The 18033-nt window shown below is 38.4% G+C and overlaps 1 protein-coding gene across 1 annotated transcript in view; it reads right to left on the bottom strand.

The window, feature by feature from the left end:
- RAB3C (RAB3C, member RAS oncogene family) overlaps nt 1–14983 on the bottom strand; it is a 125615-nt gene extending 110632 nt beyond the window's left edge. The window contains exon 1 of the mRNA XM_009894267.1: nt 14756–14983. Within this exon, the coding sequence (XP_009892569.1) occupies nt 14756–14983 (228 nt within the window). The remainder of the gene's footprint in view (nt 1–14755) is intronic.
- Between the last annotated feature and the right edge of the window lie 3050 nt (nt 14984–18033).

Genomic DNA, 18033 nt, shown 5'->3' with positions numbered 1-18033 from the left:
TCCATTTCCCAGCCAAAGCAACTATAACCCTCTTTGCCATTATATGATCTTTTTAATGCCTTTTTTGCCTTGATAGATTCTATGCTCTCTGCAACATGGCAAACAGACATGTTCACACTCAGTTGCCGTCTAGTGAGTTTCTTTGTCTACCAGACTCATCATATCCAATGACCAAATTGATTTCCTGCTAATCGCCCCTAAGTCACGCTTCTGTTATTACTCTTCCTACCTGCTACCAGCTCTATCTTCTGGGATGCAGCCAGCTAACAACAATATTCTGACGCCCTTGTTTCATTAAACTGCCTGAAGCAGTTCTGTGAAAGAAGCATTCTTAGCACCTGCATGGACAGACTTTCCAACAGGAATTTACCCTGAGTAAGAACAGAAAGAAGGATGGTGGCTCATGAAGCAAGACAAACACTTGAGTCCTTAAGGTACTGTAAGTAAGACCACTGCCATATTCAAAATGTCATACAAGCATTCATTTCCACTGTATGTTTGGGGAGGGAGCAATTGGGAGCATTCAGAACAGTGCACGTGCCATTTGTCAGCCCAACTCCACATGTTTTCAAAGGCAATTCATGAACGTGTCTGTCTGTTATACAGACAATCAGTGCATATCCTGTTCATTTGTTACAGGCTTCCTCTAATAGCACATTAATCCCGTGTATATAGCAGGCCTGCCTACACATTTTTCCCATCCAAACTCTTTCTCAGCAGACAATTGTGTGTTTTGGACAAAATTAAGTATATTTATTAAAGAAAAGCCAACTTCTTCAAAAAACAAAGCACTAGTGTTGCCTTTGTTTTCTAGAGTAAAGAAGCCACACTTTTTATTTCCTTCTATTTCCTTTAGTTCCTCTACTCATTACAACAGGGTTTTTCTGCACCTGTCTTCCGTTTGAGTTCCTTTCTCCATATGAAGTATCTCCAGTGCAGAAGATAACAGAATAGTCCCATTTCCTCTGGAAATACTTCACCAGACACATCCAAAAGCCATATTAACTGTTTTTCATTGGATGATTGGTAGGAATCCTTCCTCTTTCTTGTATACCCAGATTGTGTTAGTGGTTGCTAACTGAATAACTTCTAGTTTACAAAATAATTTCTTATTGTTGTTCCCTAAGTGTCCAATTTGGTAATGTTAAATTAAATTCTGTTTCTGTTACCTGACACTTGAAAGTCACGATTTTTTTCTGTATGATATACTGATCCTCTTCTATACACTTCCCAACTTCCCATTATTAACAAGTTTTATTAGCATATACCTACCATGTATTAAGTTTACTAACTATTGAATCCTAAAACCTTTCCGCAATGCGTTTTAAGTCGGATGTCTTTCAAGACATCTTGTCATTAGTTCCTTACCCACCCTTCTTTTCATTACTAACTCCCTTTTCTCTAGGAAATTTCCTTGATTCCTCTTGTTCGTACAGTTAAAGAATCTTACATTTCTATTTACATCCAGCCAACTGGGATGCTTCTGTACTTCACTCTCACATTTCTAATTCACAGCATAGGTCAAGACATCTCATGTGTGGTCATATCCACTAAAATCTGGGAACCCTAATCAAAAACAGATATCTCCAAAGAAATTACAGTTGAAGTAAATTGCACTTATTGTTGTTAAGAAGTCTCATACGATGACTAGAATTCGAATATCTTTTGAAGAAGGGGTCAGAAATAAGCAGTCCCGGAAGTTTTCAGGACACTGTAGAAAATACGAGTCCTAATTACAGGTGGATATAGAATTATAAAATATCACACTTCTGTTTTTTTTCTAGCTCAGCTCATCCTAGAATGATTCGTTAAGCTGAACAAATATAGGCCTTGCTAGCCAGTGTGACACACCAAACCATCTAGAAAGGAAAACCAGAAACCTCTATGAGAGGTTATTTCTTATTCCTTTCTGTGGGGTTGGCTATATTTCCAAATAAAATAAACTAAATTCAATAGCACCCAATCTATATGGGGCAAAAATGTTCATCAAGTATCATTCTTGCTGACCTAATTTTGGAATAAACGAGTTGGTTAAGTTACACTATTGACAACTTCCATCTAAGCTGTTGACTGAATTCATTGAGGCAGAATTCTCTGTATTTCTCAAATTGCAATTAATGAATAAATAGAGTCATAAGAGGAAAAAAATGGAAAGAACGTGTTTCTGAGCAGTTGGTAATAAACCAATCTGGGTTAAACCAGAAAATACCTAGATGATTACAGAAGAACAACATATTTATTCAGAAAGGATTGAAGGAGATTAGCCTTCAACTACACTGAGAAGAAAAAGAAGTGTAAAAAGCAATTTCTCCACTAGAAAAAAATGTAACCAATATCCTAACTGATTTTTCTTAGTTGATCAAGAAATAACAATGTAAATACAGAGCTAAGTCCTCCAGGGATGCTGTTTTGCTTGATGTCAGCATTTCACACGTAAAAGCTGGGTGTATCGTCCATAATGTGTTAGCTACTACAAACATTATCCTGATGTGACACAGAGCCCTTTATGACTCCATCTTCTTACAAAACGCACTTAAGCATACTTCCAGAACATAAAGCAAATTTGGTAGCGTTAAATAAAAATTATTTGCTTTTGTGTGACCCCCATCCTCCCTCCGTCACTTGTGTCCCTCTCAACCCAGCATTATTTCAGAATGACTTCAAGCTGTTCTAAAACAGCACAGGGAAACAGCTTGCAATGAGCAGCAGGAGAAGGCAAAAGTGAGCTTTAAATACTGTTTCTACACACCCCTTTTCATTGTATTTACATTATGGCTTCCATCCAAGGCTCTGGTCCTCCGATTTCAAAGCAACAACTGCACAGCAAGAGTGCAACATTTTGCTCTAATCTACAACACAGATCTTATTAAAATGCAGCGAAAAGCCTGTATGGGCTTTTTTTTTCTTCTTTGTAGATTCACTGCAGCTGTATAGATGTCTTAAATGTGCCACTAAAAGGGTTCACAGGACCTGGCAGCACAGCTGATTTCACTTTAAGGAATGCTGTCAACGTCAATTTCATTTTGGAAATAGACTTATTCTTGCTTCTTAAAATGATAGCTTAGTAAGTATAAGTTGCATCTCACAGTTTAAAATATACTGTCAAATTTCTTTGGATTTTATTGAACCTGAACAGTTAAAATAGCTTATTTGTTTTTCAGTGTTAGCCCAAGGTTCTTGCTTCAGACCCCTATCACAGCTAAATCATTCCAGTCCCTTTTTCCTTTTGCCTTCCCATCCTGACTCCTTACTTTGAGCAAAAACAAAGATCTTGCTATTCAGGTACACACATACGAAAACTTTTCCATCTTCCCTTTCCCTTTCTTATCACCATTTTTTACGGAGCCTACGTACAATCTACATGATGCTTGCACACATGTAAGTGCTGGTCCATGACAGTTCCTCCACTGGTGTATGCTTCCCTGCATGGGAAAAGCTGGTGACTTGCAGATCATGATGTGGAAGGCAAAGGCAGCTGAACAAAATGTTATACCAGACTGGTCACAAGTTAGGGTGAGCTGCAATTACTTTGTCTGGCAGGATGATGATTTCTTGGCCTAAAGGATGTCAGGATGCATTTCCCAGGAGTCCAATGAAGAAAACTCCCTAAGACACACTATAGAAAAGTGTTCTAGAAAGTGTCTTAAACTAGCTCAGTTTCTCTTAAAGAATCCCCATGGAAATTTCCACTTAAACAGTGAAACGCTTTTTTTAATCATGCTAAATGCCACCTTCTCTTTCCAAGTAATCTTTGCCTTTGAATACAGACATATCATTTTACTGATAACAGGAGTCTTTGTGAGGGAATATTTAAAGTCCAGCGGTGATATATATAGTCCTAAGCTGGTCACAGGGACATGATTTCTACGCTGCAAGCAAAGCTATACAGCAAAATTGTTGAAGTAGGCAATGGAGGGTTTTGTAAGGCACAGAACTTTGTAAAAGAGTGAAAACTTTGACCTAATATTACAGAAGGCTTTCACAAAAACATTGGAATATTGGGAAAAACAGTGGAATTTAATGCTAGTTGCAGTTGTAGGACTGACATTTACCTCAAGTTTCCTGTCCAAACTGAGGCCAGGAGTTTGCAACCACCTCAGTGTTTATGAGTGTAAGAGCAAGCACATAGGATCAGGCCACAGGGCTCTCTAGCCCAGTATCCTGACAGTGGCCAAAAGCAGTTGCCTAGACAGGAGCACAGAGCACATACACATGATATTTATCCAAATATTCTCCTAAGACTCCTAAGACTTGTGGCTCAGGAACTTTGACATAGTTAACATCAAGCAAATGGCTAAAAAACACTTTTAGATTTAAAAGGATCAGTGGGATAATGCATGTAATGAATGTGCAGAAGCGTTTGCAACATTTCAGACAGTTTTAGGAGAAGCAAAGTAGATACATGTTAATTAGAAACCAGTCTATGACTGTTGAACTCATTTCCCATAGATCAGCGAAACATCCATCAGACAGAAACAGCTATTGATCAATTCTGACCTGGATTTAAGTCACAGGCCTGAGGCTGAGGGGCTCCGTACACGGTCACCATTCCCAGAATCATGTAATTCCTAAGCAGCACAACTTTACTAGGAAAACAGAAAAACAGATGGTCCAACTGAAAGACAATCAGAAGTCCCAGTATTCATTTGCCTAAGTAGACAGATTCTCAGACTAGAAGTAGAAGCAGCAGGAGGGGAAGGAGCTGAAAAGAAACATGAAAATAACCACATTGTTTATAGCTAAGCAGTAATGCTGACGTTAAATCTTCTTGTAGCATTTAAGCAACCAAGGGGCTTTATATACCTTGATGCTTGACACACGCTATCAGCTTTCTTAGATGTAAAGATAAGAACGCATCTTTCAATCCATCAGCTGCTGTTGTGATAACAAAAACATTAAGCAAACTTTAAAAAAATCACAGTAAAGCAGCGGTTTCAGCAGTGAAAGCCAGGGTGCTGAAGTGATAGGCATCATCCTTTTTTTGAGTTGGGTTTAGAGACAGTGTTTGAAACCCTTAAGACATGTGCTTTTAATAGCAATAAAATTGTAATGTCACATCAATATTTGAATAGCCAGTGGTACTTTTTAAATACAAGCATGTCAATTTTAAAAGTGCCATCACAGGCCAACGTGGCCAGTCTCACAAAGTGTAGAGCATGTGCTTTTTGCACTGAAGTCCGTCTGAACTGAGTATGTCTTTTACATTGCCAAGATTTTCTTTGGCACTGAAAAATGGGTCTTGGTTCTATACAAGAAATACATCAAGCAGTTTTAGAAGTTGTGTATTGTTTATAACGGATGCATCTATATTTTACACCCAGAATAGGTCCCAAGGCAGCATTTCTTGCAAAAAGTTTTACAGAGTTCAGTTTTGGGTCTTCCGGTGAAGGACTGCAGTACCACTTTTTCAGTGTGATTTTCAAGGAAACAATACAAGCCATCACTTGTAGTACCCATAGCTGTTTCTGAGTTTTTACACCATTTATGGTGCCCTGTCTCATAAACTCTTGGTCCCATTCTCCCTCAGACTCTTTGGTGCTCTCTCTCACATCATGCTCATTGCATGAGCAATTGCAGTCAAACTTCAAGTAGCAGTACACATATTACCTTTTCAGTCTCTTCTTATATTTCCTTCTGCTCTGATGCCTTCAAACTTTAAGCTAAATAAACTATTTACACTATGTATACGTTATATCGATTATACAAACTACTAGCATCTACTGAAGTTTAGAGAAAAGGCAAGCTGTCTTGTCTACTTTTTAGGTAAGCAGCTTTGTTTTCCCTGACAAATACCTACATTAGCCATCTCCCCTTCCCACCCGCTCATTTCCACTTGGCTGGATAAAACTGAACTATTCAACCTTTTTTTTCCTTGGCTACTTACCTAAATCAATGGGAACCTGAGCTGAGTTGGATCCATGGATGCAACTTTAATTTAAACAGAAGAACAGGTACAGAAGCAGGATACAGAATACACGGGGCAAGGTAAAGAGAGCACTAAGAAACCCTGAATTAAGGAATATATACAACTTCTGGAAGTAACTAAGATTCCCAAGCTATACAAAGACTAAAAACTCCTGGCGGTCCTTGGACTGAGATCTGAACACAATTATCTGTACCATGACTGTACTATAATGGGCTTTCCCTTGGCTATGCAAATATTTAATATTTGTTGTGGAAAACGCCAGGTGCTACAAAAAAAATAGAAGGGAAAAAAAAAAACTAATTATGGAAAAACAATGATTAATGATTGCCAATATTTCTGAGAAACAAAGTATACCAAATATGACTTGCACGTTAAGTGGAAGAGCTCTCAGTAAAGAGAAAAGAAGCACTGCATGAAATAATACATCAGTATGAAAATAGGATCCTACCCCAAAACTTTCAGGTAAATATTCTTCATGGCTCTTCAAAGATACGTATTGTGTAGAAATAAGCAAAGGAGAAGAAAGGGAATATTTTAGGCTAACAATATCCAATCACAAATGGGATGACACTCAACTGTTGAAGGGCAGCTTAAACCAAAACCAAAGCTGTTAAGAGTTTCTCCTTGTTTCAGCTAACAGGAAAGTCCAGAAGGAGTTTGCGTTCTGGCCATCACAACTACCTACCTCATAAACCATCTTTTCCCAGTAATGGTTGCTTTAGAGCCTTCTGACAGAACAACATTTGTGAACGCATCGCATTGCTTATCAACACAGACAGGTCAGCCTAACCCAAGGCTGGCTGGAGCTGCTCCCCTTTCAGACCATGTCTAGAACAGCAAATTAAGTTCTGCCAGGGAGCATTTTTGGCTATGGAATTTGTCCATACTGTGAAACTGCCAGCATGTTTTCTGGCACAGTTTTGACCCAGGTCTGGTAGCACTCTGTGAAACAGTTCCTGGGCAAGGTTCAGGGCTTAGCAGAGGACAGAGACCTTCCCCAATACAAAATCTGGATGTGTCCATCCTCTTTCACAGACTAAAGAGTTTAAATATATGGACAAAAGCTATTACATACCAGCTGGATTCAGTGCCAAAGGGCAGTCTTGGTATGTTTAATTTACTATTCCAGATGGATCCAGAGAAATCCCAAATCCTTGCAGTTTTCAGCCTTCTATATCACTGTCTTGAAATCACGTGTTGCCTGATTTATTACTGGATACACATTTGATTTTCATGCTGAGATGAAGAAATGTCATTTTTAATATTAGATTTACTATCCTCACCTAAAAAGGCTGTTTATTCAAAGCAGCAGCTGCACATTGTCACCAGCACCTGAGAAAGGAATTATGAAATAAACTTTGATGTGGCTATCATACCAATTGAAATACTCAGACAAGTCAGATGTGACAAAATCAGGGCCTGAAATTCCTGTGATGAAACTTTTGCTACATTCTCTACCCACTATCTCCACACGCTACTCTTAACTCCCCTTTTATTACTTCAGCTTTCACCACCTTTCTTCTGAACTGGTGTATTTAGTGATTCTTGCACTGATGCTATAGCCTTAGTCACTGTTACAGGATATTTCTGCAATATTGCACTGCCTCCACACTTGCAAGTTACTGCAGGATACCCCTTAAAGACTCCAATACCAAGACAATTTTCATTCATCCTAGTACTCCCACAGACCCCTTTAACACAAAAACATACACACAAAAAATTATTATTTTAACTGAACCCCTTTTTAACGCTAAAGCACTGTTAGGGAGCTTGTAGAGCAAAAAATCAGGTTCCTAACATTTATCGATTTTTTAACAGCTACTATGGTTTTAATTATTGAATGATGACATTGGATTTCCTCATTCAGCTTATAAAACCCAGTACTCGCTTAGTCCCTAAGCTCTATGACAATTTACAGAAAACAGTTGATGTGAAGAGAGCAACATTTTGGGTCTCATGTAAATCTGTCACAATCAGTTCTAGGAAGGATATGCTCACATGAGCCGGTCTTACACTGCTCTAGGAGGATAGCTTATTTGTGTGTGATCATTGTACCTAGTCCACGACACCTCCGGCTAGTCCCAGGGAAAAGCACTCTAAGCAGCAAAAGGCAGTGCAGTGTTATTTGATAATTGCACCAACATGCTGCAATCAGATAGAAACTATGGAAATGTTGCTGTATGAATGCAGTTAGAACATTTTTATGTAACAAACAGATCAGAGAAGGAAAACTCAATGATATATTCCTCAAACAAAATTTGCACTGACATCAGTTAGAAATCACTGAGAGTTCTGATCAATTAAATTTTAAACATAAGCTAAAGATGTGGTGTGGATACACTCTCAGTTAAACAAGTATGCTCATCTGTCTTTGTAAATCTTATTCTGTTTTCTAGGAATCAGTATCTGCACTTTATTTTTCCTTTTTTCCCCTATTCTGATGATTTATTTTGAAAAATCCAACAGGACTGCAGTAGGTAAGCCAAGGACTGGCATGGCATTGCCTGAGGGTGGCAATCCTGCTGGGAACATCTACACTGCTCCTGGGAGCACGGAGGGCTCAGGAGCATATCTGAAATGCTTGCACACCAACGCATGCAGTATGAGAAACAAACAGGATGAACTGGAAGCCTTGGTCAGCTCACAGAGCCATGACATCATTGGTATTAGTGAGACTTGGTGGAAAGAGTCCCACAATTAGAGTGCTGGGATGGAGGGCTACAGGCTGTTCAGGAGGGACAGCCAGGGCAGGTGAGGTGGAGGTGTTGCACTATATGTAAGGGAGAGGTTTGACTGTACAGCCCTTTCAGTTAGTGATGATGTGGTTGAAAGCCTCTGGGTAAGGATTAGAGGGATGGAAAACAGAGGAGACATTGTAGTGGGTGTCTGCTACCAATCACCCAGCCAGCATGTAACCACCAATGAGTTATTCTATAGGCAATTAGGAGAAATTTCTGCACTGATACCCCTTGTCCTTTTGGGAGATTCCAAATTCCCAGACATCAATAGGGAATATCATACTGCTATGACAAGCAGGTCTTGGAAATCCTTGGAATTTTGTAGGAGATGAGATAACTTCTTGTCACAGGCACTCAGTGAGCCAACCAGGAAAGATGCCCTCCTGGACTTGCTATTTGTGAATAGAGAAGGACTCGTGGGGGATGTGATGGCAGGCGGCTGTCTTGGCCACAGTGATCATGAAATGGCTGAGTTTACGATTTTCAGTGTAATGAGAAAAAAGGACAGCAGAGTTGCTACCCTGGACTGCAGGAGAGAAAACTTTAAGCTATTCAGGGAGCTGTTTAGCAGAGTACCCTGGGAATCTGCTTTTGAGGGCTTAGGAGTCCATAAGTGCTGGTCAGTCTTTAAGAACCATCTTGTAGAAACAGAGGAGCAGGCAATTCCACTGTGTCGTAACTCAAGCAAAAGGGTCAGAAGACCAGCTTGGCTGAACACGGAACTGCTCATGGAGCTTATGAGGAAAAAGAAACTGTATGATCTCTGGAAGTCAGGTCAGCCTTTACAGGAAGCTGTGGTTTGTTTATGCAGGGAGAAAACATGAAACGCCAAAGCTCAGTTAGAGTTGAAACTGGCCAATATTGTTTCAGATGTCAAGAAGGGGTTTTTTTAAGTATGTTAATAGCAAAAAGAGGTCTAAAAAAAACATTGAACAGGTACTTTTTGAAGATGGTCATCTAACCAAAAGGGAAGAAGAAAAAGCAATGTGTTTTTTGCCTTGGTCTTTAATAATCTGATAGACTTGGGGCTGCCTGGTCCCCTAAGTCAGAGGACCACGAGTGTGGGAACAGTGACTTCCCATTTGTGGACACTGAAATTGTAAGGGACCAGCTCTATCAGCTGAATGTTCACAAGTCCAGGGGACCTGATGGGATTCATCACAGAGTTCTGAGGAGCTAGCAGATATTATGGACCCCACTCTATCATCTACCAAAGGTCTTGGGAGTCTGGGGAGGTCCCTGCTGACTGGAAGCTAGCCAGTGTTGTTCCCGTCTACAGAAAGGGCATGAGGGAAGTAAACTACAGAACTGTTAGTCTAACTTCAGTTGCTGGAAAAAATGTGGAGAAGCTGACACTGGATGCTATTGAAAGACATTTAAAGAACAATGCAATCATCAAGCACACTCAACATGGGTTCACAAAGGCAAAGTCCTGTTTAACCAATTTGATATCCTTCTATGATAAGGTCACCTGTCTAGTGGATGAAGGGAAGGCAGTGGATGTAGTTTTTCTGGATTTTAGTAAGGCTTTTGATACTGTCCCTCACAGCATCCTTCTGGATAAGTCGTCCAACTGTGGGATAAGTGGGTTCACGGTGCACTGGGTGAAGAACTGGCTGAAAGGCAGAGCTCGAAGGGTTGTAGTGAATGGGGCTACACATGGCTGGCGACCGGTCACCAGCAGTGTTCCTTGGGGCTCAATTCTAGAGCCAGTTCTGTTCAATATATTTATCAAAAATCACGATGCAGGACTGGAATTCACCATTAGCAAGTCTGCTGACAATACCAAACTGGGAGGTACTGTTGACTCTCTTGAGAGACAGGAGGCCTTGCAGAGCGATATAGATAGATTGGAGCCTTGGACAATGAGTAATGGGATAAAATTTAACAAGTCAAAATGCCAGATTCTGCACCTAGGATGCAGTAACACCGGCCACAAGTATAAATTGGGAGAGGAGTGGCTGGAGAGCAGCCCTGCAGAAAGGTATCTGGGTATGCTGGTCGACAGCAGGCTCAGTATGAGTCAGCAGTGTGCCCTGGCAGCTGAGAAGGCAAACCGCATCCCGGAGTGCATCAAATACAGCATCACGCACCAGTTAAAAGAGGTGATTATCCCTCTGTATTCACCATTGGTTCAGCCTCACTTTAAGTACTGTGTTCCTTCTATTAAACCACTGACCAAGTTTACAAAAGTAATGCAAACCTTTATGGCATTGCAGCTACAGGGTATACCGAATGTAGTGATTTATACAGTGAAAACAGTGATGATTTATAAGGTTAAACTTAATTTTATTTTCTGATTTGCACCTCTAAGCTTTTAATATTTTTTTAGCGTGTATTTTTGTCAGAATTAGTATTGACAAGCCTTTTTTTAATTCAACATAATTTAAAATCTACTAGTTTGAAACCAAAAGAATCTTAAAGCCTTCCAGTCTCATCCCTTTAATATTACTAGCTCAAACCAAATGGAGGAAAAATGTATTGCTGTTTATTATTTGACACTGTAAATCATCCTAAAGCCCTCTGATGGACTTTTATCCTACATACCTATGTGCTGCATACAGAAACAATTCTTTTCCAAAATTTCTTATCGTTTCTGCTGAGAAATCATTACCTTTTTAAGTAAAGCATCTTTTTTTTAATGTATTTTTCTCCTTTAAATGGTAAAAAAACACCTGTGAATATGCTGTTTTCATAAGGTCCATATTGTGGTTGTCGCATTTATAACTTGCTGTGAAGCAAAATTTCAGGGCCAGCTGGTGGTCCTATGACAAGGTAATGCCCTATCACTAATGAATATAGCATTTGAACTCTGAACCTCTCTCAATTCCAGCAAGAAATACTGTGGAAATAAGGTGATTGACTCGAAAGAAAAAAGGCAAACATTACAGTGCACCCAGCAGGCTCTTTCTGACCATATGAAAAAGTAATAAAGGTAAGTACTAGAGAGACCTCCATCCTCCCTGACTTGAACAATGAAAGAAGACAAATAAATTCAGGTCCTTTGAATCCAAGAATAATATATGATCACCTCAAAGCAAGAAAAAGCTTCAAACACACAAAAGACCTGCTGGGGAACCCAGTATGTAAGACAGCACCTACTTCAACATGTTAACCCTTGCTAGTTCATCTGCAACAATCACCCAGTGAATTTTATTAAGAAATAATGACTCTGCTTCCTTGAGTGCCCATGCTGACTTTCAAACAAACTTGCATCCTTCACTGGTAAAGCATATGAGAATCTTATTCTGATGAAACCATTCTTTGAAGCTCCAACACACTTCAAGTTGAGCACAAAGTATCACGCTGCATGGTCTACTAAACATGAAGTTTAAATGTCTACTCAAGAAGAAGATGTACAAAATTGTAACAGGATACATGTTGGATTAACTGTGCCTCTAGCTATGGAACTGTAGTGACTTAACAGCAATACCTTTAACACATTTCTGCATCTTGCTGCCTGGCAAGGACAGCAGAAATGTGGCATTCCATGTATTTCTTCACTGCGCTACATGGCAAAGTAATGCAGTTCCTATCTTGTCATTCAGAACATATTTTAAAGTTGCATTTCCAGTTTCTTCTGACTATTTAAACCTGTGAGATTTTGCAGAATGTTTTATTCCATATATGCTGAATATTATTTATCAGATGATTTCACCAAATACTTTGCCAGTGATTTTGGAGGAAGCATTATAACCTTATGCATGTTTCTATTCAGAATTAACATCGAACCATACTCATTATGATTCATACAATTTTATATTTTATCTAATATAAATGGCCTTTCATAAATGCAGTTTGAAATGGATACTGCAGAAGTACTATTCACTTTAGAACGATATTTGCATAATCAAGGAAAAGTAATAAAGCATAATATTATATAGGCAGATGTTACATGTACAGATACTGCATATTAAGAACAATACGTCTGTTGATATAGCTTATGAGATGGGGTAAGAGTGCTCTATTTCAGATTTTGTGCATTACAATAGTTTTCTGAGATACTTAATTGATTTTATTTAAGGTTCTAGAGGTGCAACAGTCAACCAATTTACTAGCAAGCATGCCTGCAACACAATGCTCCAATGCAGAATACTTAATCTAAAAAGTGCAAACAGCTATAGTGAGCTGTTGCAATTTGAGTTAATTTGGCAATGATAAGTTTTTTTTAAGAACTGGCATTAAAATGGGAAGAAAACCCAAACCAAGAAGCGGTACTGGCTGAGGTAAAAAGCTTTAGTCTGAAAGTGAAATCTGAAGTCCTGTCTCTAACACTATGGTAGGTTAATTCAGGAATTTTTAGCTTCTGTTCCTTCTTCCCTAAAGGACATGGAGCCCTTGTTTTTCATGTTTCAATTGCAAGTTTTTTTAGGCAGGACTGTCAGAGTCTGTATGGACTCTGCATGTTGCTACCATGCAAAGAACAATAAAATGTCTGTTTTGCTAGAAGTGGAAGTTTATTCCAGCTGGCAAGAATACAGTTGCTACATTCTTTCTATGCCATGGATAGCCCTGAACGCATTTAGGTTAATGGACTGCTTTGAGCCAAGAACGTATTCGTGGTCTGCCATGGAGAGGCATTATGAGAAATATACTGGTGTCAAACTAATCACATTAATATAACATCTTAAACTAATGTTGCTGCTTTTGCCAGGAGAGACATGAACAATAAAATCTATTGTAGAGGACACTTGGTAGTTAAAAGACTATAATGTGAACACAATTTTATTGGTCCATTATCAAAAAATAATAAGATAATGTCAATATGTGAATTACCATGTGATCTTCAACATTAAAGTACTACAATGAACTAGCAAGTTATGGCAGTGAAAGCATGCACTTGACATACAGTTACCTAGTATGTAGCACTGTTATACTCATGATAATTAGCAAGAATCTCAGCTTAAAAAGGTAGAGAAGGTGAGAGGCCGACTCTGTGTTCCAGTTCCTAGAGGGCATGGAACAACAAATGATTTGATATATCAAGGGCTGAAGCCTACTTAAAAAGACGTGAATGAGATACAGCCTAGGAAACTATGGGAAATTCACTTTTGTGCCATGTTAAAGATACTCAATTTATCTGCTGTTCAAAACATGTTAGATGAACTGGTTGTATTTGATCCAAGGTTTCCCAAGATTCAATGGTTACCCACCATTAATGAAACTTTTAAATTACTTGTATCCATGCACAAAACCCCCCAATTTTTGTTTAATAAGGCTGTTACAAATACCTCACAAAGGAAACATTGCTCAAAATCTTCAAGCACCCAAGGAAGATAGCAAAGACGTGACGTTTTAACTCCAGATCCCACATTGTTAAATGTTCTGCTATGCCCCCTCTCTTTTAAGTGAATATCACCTAAGAATTAGGAGATGTGAGCATCAGTGGCTTTTGCATAAATAAGTTTCAACTATCCTTTCTTTCTGAGGGAAGTTTGCAGAAAAGAACAGCTATCCCCTGGCATCACACTTTCCTACATTTGGCACCTTTCTACCATCTCTAAGTTGTTGGCAAGGGATGAGGGGGTTTGTACACTTGGGCAACATAGTTCTTACACTCTGTCTTTCCATATGTTTGCTTCCTCAGCAGAAGAACAAAGATGTTTCAGGTGATCAGGATGACAAAAATAACTAATAGAGAAAAAAATTATGCCTTCTTTTATGCATCCACTATCATAGATCCTACATGAATTTATAATTTTTGTGGGAAGAAACCAGATTCTAACTGGAATTTCAAGGTACTTTTAATAACGTGTATCACTTTCAATAGCCTATATATTGCACCATTGTTTACACCTCACTGCACAGATATCAATATGTGTCAATCTGTGTTATTTCCTAATGGAATTTAATTCAGTATATATACTCTGCTGCTCTTCAATACCTTAAAAATACTGTCTACACTCTATTATTCAAGACAGAAAAGGACATGATGCAGAAAATAATTAACTGCTTTTTCATTACTATGCCATATATATATATATATATAAAAAAAGGTAATGACATTCAATGCAAACCTACAGTAGCTTAAATGCTATCTATCAAACTGCTAAAGCTTGCTTAGTTCACAGAATTATTATTTTTGGCTTACCCAAATCTGTAGCTTAATTCTTTTTTCATTTTTGAAAACCGTTTTTACTTTGAAATCGATTCCAACTGTGCTTACAAATGCAGATGTAAAGGAATCATCAGCATATCGGAACAAAAAGGAGGTTTTCCCAACACTGCTGTTGCCGATAATGAGCAGTTTGAACATGTAATCAAAGTTCTGGTCAGATGTATCTTTCTGGCCATATCTGGAATCTTGAGCAGATGCCATCTGTAATTCAAAATAAAAAGAAATATTTTATTGTCTTTTGTATCACATAAAACTTGAAACAGTTTGATTTTATTGGAGTTTTTGATAACATACAAATCAACTCAAGAAGTTCACAGAGGTTTATTTTATGATTCTTGTTTCAATGTTTATCGTTACAGTTGCAAAAGAGAATGTAAACATCACTGGTAACTGGTATAAAAAAAAATAAATTCTAAAAATCCAGGACAGTTCTTTAGTATATCATTAAAAAGATCTACTTTCAGAAAATGTGATGAATGAAATAGATGGTGAAAATATAGACAAAGATAATTTACATGTACAAGAAGGAAAAGAGCTCAATGCTGTGTTATGACATATGAGGCATATTTCCAAGGAAAAGCTTAATATATTTTACATCTGATAGAATTCTTGAACTATTTATTTTACTGTAAATATGTTGCAGTCTTTTGTAATGTCTATAACCTTATTCAAAGCATTTTGCCATTACCAGCTTTCAGTTATCATACCTTTAAGTAGTGAGTTGGGTATATACCTCTGAAATAAGGTCTTTATTTTTTTCTAGTTCTAGTGTCTTCTATAATTTTGGAATTTGCAATGTTAATGCAACATATCACAAGTGGCAGGTGTCAATGTTTCCAAATTTCAGTCCTTAAAATACAGTTTTTAATCCACATAAAATACCTGAATAAACATGGATTATTGAATACTGCTAAGTATCAAGCTTATTTTGCTCTAGGGACTTCAAATACAATGGGTTTCCTTTCTAAAAAGAATGCTTTTGGCTTTCAGGAGAGTTGCAGAGATTAGCTTGAAAACATGACCAAAATTCTACCTGGGATCCTCAAAAAGCAGATGGCAAAAAAAAAAAAAAAAAGAATTCAGAACTAGGTAGTGTTTCACCTCACATGCTTTTAAAGAAAAAAAAACCCTGAAGTATCTTGAGAGCCTGGCAGGATTTTAAATTCTTTGAATTTGGCAATACTAAGGCCAATACATGTGCACACTGATTTCAGACAGAAAAACAGACATCATTTCCGAAGATAAAGGCTTACAGAAAAGCAGCTAACATGAAAGATCTCTAAGTTAGACATCTCAGAGTGCATTTGGGCAGTCAGAGAGGACAGCTAGAACCTGGACCTTGCAGAAGGGTGAGTGCTGTACACTAACCCACTCTCTCAGCAGAATTTCAATTACTGCATACATTTTCTGAACTAATTCTGCTGTCTCGTAGTACAAATAACAGCATGCTGGCATCTTTGGGCTACTGAAGTGACATATAGAAGTGGGGACAAAAAGTCCTGAAGGAGACAATGGAAGTAGCAAGTCTTTGAGGGAAAATTCAGTGTAAGACTTATATTTCAGAAACAATGCAGTAGGGTGTGTTTGATTTCAGAATTACTCTTTTATGTGGTAGTGACTAAAGTTCTTGATTAAATGTAGTCTTGGGTACCTATGTGCTTGCACCCTTAGTGTTTGCATTGGCCTTGGTATTTATTCACTTTTTTCACAGGTGTGCAACAAAGAAGTTTTAGAACAAGAGCCTAAATATTACCAAGCATAAACATGACTAGTCTTTCATCTTTCGGATTTCTATAGCAAAAGACAGGAAAAAATCCTGTCTACCTTCACTACTCTCCCTATTGTAAAACTATTTGAGGATGTTTTGCTTAGAACATGAGAAAAAGAAAATCAAGTGCAGTCTATACCAGTCTAATTACAACTGGCTATAAAGTAGTAAAGAGTACCCTGATGTTGCACAACAACAATTTGCATGTGATTTGCAACAAGTCAATGAAGTGCAGCAGACAAAAGACTGTGCAATAGCTGGGGATGCCAGTGTGTAACCTGTGTACTTTCCCCAGCAGCCTGTTCCACTGTGCTTCTGGCTCCTCTCTGAAATGCAGCAGCTGAAAACAGTAGTTACCACTTCTTGCAAGAAGAATAATCATTTTCTTTCTTGATTTTATCTCCCAGGAAGCCTCCCATGCAGTTTCTTCAACTCACTTAAGGTTTACAAAAAGGGGTTTTAGCTTTAATTTGCTGGACTCAGTCCCATGTACCTTACAATTCACCCGTATGCATTCTAATGCCTAACACTTCAGAAACAGTATGATTCAGTGAACAGAGGAATAAGGAGACCTGGATTCTAATAATAGTCTTGCTAAATCTTGTACATTATGTAGCCTTCCTGAGTAAGAACCAGTGTTTCCTATGCATGATTTTAAACACAGACTTCAGTGCTCCTCTAAATTAATGTGTTTATGTGGATTACCCATGTGGATAACCCAATAGTTTCCTTAGAAGTTCTTAAAGGATAATAAAATAAAACCAAACACCTTCACTATGCCTTGAACTTATGGATCCATTACTTGCAGTACCACAGGCAGAATTATCGGCAAGTCAAACACGGAATTGCAGACAGCTTTTATTTCAGGGGTAGGAATATGACTGCCTATTACAGGATGCAGAAGGCATACAAAAGGCATGGGAAATGACTAACTTACCTACAACCTGGGGAATCACAGAGATGATTAGTGAGGAATTGATAATAATTCAAACTGTTTGGAGAGACTAACTTTAACCTAGACAGCCAATTTCCCTTGACTATTGGTAGTGATCCTTTCTCACATCCAAAACCCAAATTAGTTTTAGAAAAGTACTAGTGCTTGCACCAGTCTGAAGAAACATCAGACTCAGTACTGGTGCTAAGACTTTGCCATTACTTCCCAAACTCACTCTTCTGTAGTAAGCACCGAGACAGATTCTTCAGAGTACAATTCGTACCACCTACATCAGGCTCCCACTCTAAATGACACGCTAGAGGAGTCTCTATTTTTTCTGCTGACTGTAAGGGAAACCTAGATGCTTGGTCCTCTTGAGCCTAGTGAATATGCCTGCAGTCCTTCTCTTTCTTATATGCAAGCTGCTAACTTCAATGCACTGTAGCCCACTTCTCGGTGTATTAATATGTCAGTTCACTCCTAACAGGACTTCTCTTTACTATGGAGGCATTTGATAAAGAAATGTAAAGAAGCTAGTGCTGATGTTAT

Source organism: Charadrius vociferus, unplaced genomic scaffold (genome assembly GCF_000708025.1).
Source record: "Charadrius vociferus isolate BGI_N301 unplaced genomic scaffold, ASM70802v2 scaffold731, whole genome shotgun sequence".
NCBI classification, from domain to species: Eukaryota; Metazoa; Chordata; class Aves; order Charadriiformes; family Charadriidae; genus Charadrius; species Charadrius vociferus.
The sequence above is the reverse complement of the archived record's forward strand: the minus strand, read 5'-3'. Positions and strand labels throughout refer to the sequence as shown.